The sequence below is a fragment of the Eimeria necatrix genome, genomic scaffold (genome assembly GCF_000499385.1).
Source record: "Eimeria necatrix Houghton genomic scaffold, Enh_scaff1348, whole genome shotgun sequence".
NCBI lineage: Eukaryota > Apicomplexa > Conoidasida > Eucoccidiorida > Eimeriidae > Eimeria > Eimeria necatrix.
Window position 1 is genome coordinate 1 of NW_013652096.1, and position 2,400 is coordinate 2,400.

At 42.0% G+C, this 2,400-nt stretch overlaps 1 protein-coding gene across 1 annotated transcript; it reads right to left on the reverse strand.

The window, feature by feature from the left end:
• Window positions 1-1,382: 1,382 nt before the first annotated feature.
• Window positions 1,383-1,964, reverse strand: ENH_00011270 (hypothetical protein; the record flags this gene model as incomplete). The annotated part of the gene is made up of 2 exons (XM_013578884.1): window positions 1,383-1,792; window positions 1,925-1,964. 2 exons carry the CDS (start codon window positions 1,962-1,964, stop codon window positions 1,383-1,385), a joined length of 450 nt encoding a protein of 149 aa, XP_013434338.1.
• Window positions 1,965-2,400: the final 436 nt, after the last annotated feature.

Genomic DNA, 2,400 nt, shown 5'->3' on the forward strand with positions numbered 1-2,400 from the left:
GGGCCCCCCCAGGGGCCCCCCCGGGGGGCCCCCCGGGGGGCCCCCTGAGGGGCCCCCGCCGGCCGGGGGGGCCCCCCCAGAGGCGTGCAGCAAGCGGGGGCCCCCCTGCGAGTGCGCGGAGTTGGGGTTTGAAGGGCTAAACCCTAATTTAGGGTTTGGAGGCGGGGGGGGGCCGCTGCTGATGGACCAGTACCAACTGACAATGGCTTATTGTTACTTTTTGCAAAAAAAACATAAAGAGTTTTGCGTTTTTGAAGTTTCTTTTCGGAAATGTCCTTTTGGAGGATGTTTTGCAGTTCTTGGAGGGGTTAGAGCTGCGCTAGGGTTTTTGCGAGGGTTTAGACTCGGCCCCCAGCAGCTGGCCTTCATTCGCGGCCAAGTCCCAAACCCTAATTTAGGGTTTATCGAGTACCTCCAGTCCCTCGACGCCTCCATGCTCACCGTCCGAGGTAAAACCCTCTTTTATTTTTAATTTTAATTTTTTTATTTTTTTAATTTCTTTTTTCTTTATTTCTTTTATTTCCTTATTTCTTTTATTCCTTTTTTCCCTTTTTTCTTTTATTTCTTTATTTCTTTATTTCTTTTATTTCTTTTATTTCTTTTATTCTTTTGCTTCAATATTGTTTTTGATCTTCTTTTTGATTCTCTTTTTTATTCTTCTTTGGCATTCTTTTTGATATTCTTTTTAAATGTTATTTTTAAATATTTCTTTTTAATATTCTTTTTGTCTTTTTTAATTTTTTAGATTTTCTTGTATGTCTTCTTGTCTTCTTTTCAATTTCCTTTTGTCTTTTTTAATCTTGCTTTTTTCCATTTTATTAATTTGATTTTATTTAATTTTATTTTATTTATTCAATTTTATTTTATTTTATTTTATTTATTCAATTTTATTTTAATTTCGATTTATTTCTTTTGATGTCTTTTTTCGTTTCTTCTTTTTAAGTCTTTTCTTTTCTCCAGGCCCTCAACAAAGATAAATAAATAAAAATAAATAAATAAATAAATAAAAACAAAATAAATAAAAACAAAATAAATAAATAAACAAATAAATAAATAAATAAACAGTATAACAACTAAATGGCCAATGCACATATAAACAAAAACAAATAAATAAAAAACAAATAAAAATAAATAAGAATAAATAAAAATAAATAAAAATAAAATAAATAAAAGAAAAGCAGCAGCAGCAAACGAGCGGCGCTGCAGCAGCAGCAAAACCCTTCACATTTTGCTGCTGCAGCAGCCAAACAAAAGCCAAAAAACAGCCAATTAAATATTAATTAATTATTAATTACTATTAATTAATTAATTAATTAATTAATTAATTAATTAATTAATTAATTAATTTATTTATTTATTTATTTATTTATTTATTCATTTATTTATATTTTTATTTGCAGCAATAAAAGAGGGCTCGGTGGTGTTCCCGAAAGTGCCGGTTTTTCAGGTGTCTGGACCGCTGGCCTTTTGCCAACTGATCGAAACTTCACTTTTAAACATTTTGGGATTTGCCACTCTAGTCGCCACCAATGCTGCCAGGTCCTGCTGCTGCTGCTGGGGCTGCTGCTGCTGCTGGGGGTGCTGCTGCTGCTGCTGCTGCTGCTGCTGCTGGGGCTGCTGCTGCGGCTGCTAGGGTTATTCTTGCTGCTGCTGCGGATTTGGGGGCTGCTGCGGCTGGTCGCTGGTGATGCTGCTGCTGCTGGGGCTGCCGCGTCGGCTGCGGCTGCGGAGGAAGTTGTGGATGCTGTTGCTGCTGCTGGAGTTGCTGCTGCTGCTGCTGCTGCTGCTGCAACTGCTGCACCAGCAGCAGCATCTGCTGCTGCTTCTGCTGCCGGCTTTTCTTCTGCTGCTTGTCCTGCTGCTCGCTGCTCCTTTGGCACCGTGCTGCTGCCTTGCTGCTGCTTGAGGCTAGCTGCTGCAGCAGCAACCCAAGCTGCTGCTGCTGCTGCTGCTGCTGCAGGCATAGGCTTGCTGCTGGGTGGAAGAAGAAGCTCTTCGAATTCGGCGCAAGAAGAGCCCAGGGTAAGTCCTGCTTTGCTGCTGCTGCTGTTGCTGCTGCTGCTTCTATTTTGCTGCTGCAACTGCTGCTGCTGCTGCAACTGCTGCTGCCGCTGCTGCAGCAGTTTCGGGGAGAGGTGGGGCAGCTGCAACCTTGTGCGACTCCAGGGCTGTTTAGTGCTAAGGGTTTAGGGTTTAGGGTTTAGGGTTTAGGGTTTAGGGTTTAGGGGTCTTTTTTGCTGCAGGGCCTGACGGAGCTCTATCTGCGAGTCGTTATGCTTACCTTGGAACCTTCGACGGCACGAGCAACTTGCAGGTTAGGGTTTAGGGTTTAGGGTTTAGGGTTTAGGGTTTAGGGTTTGCTGTTGAAGATTTAGGGTTTTGAGTGAATGGTTTATGCTT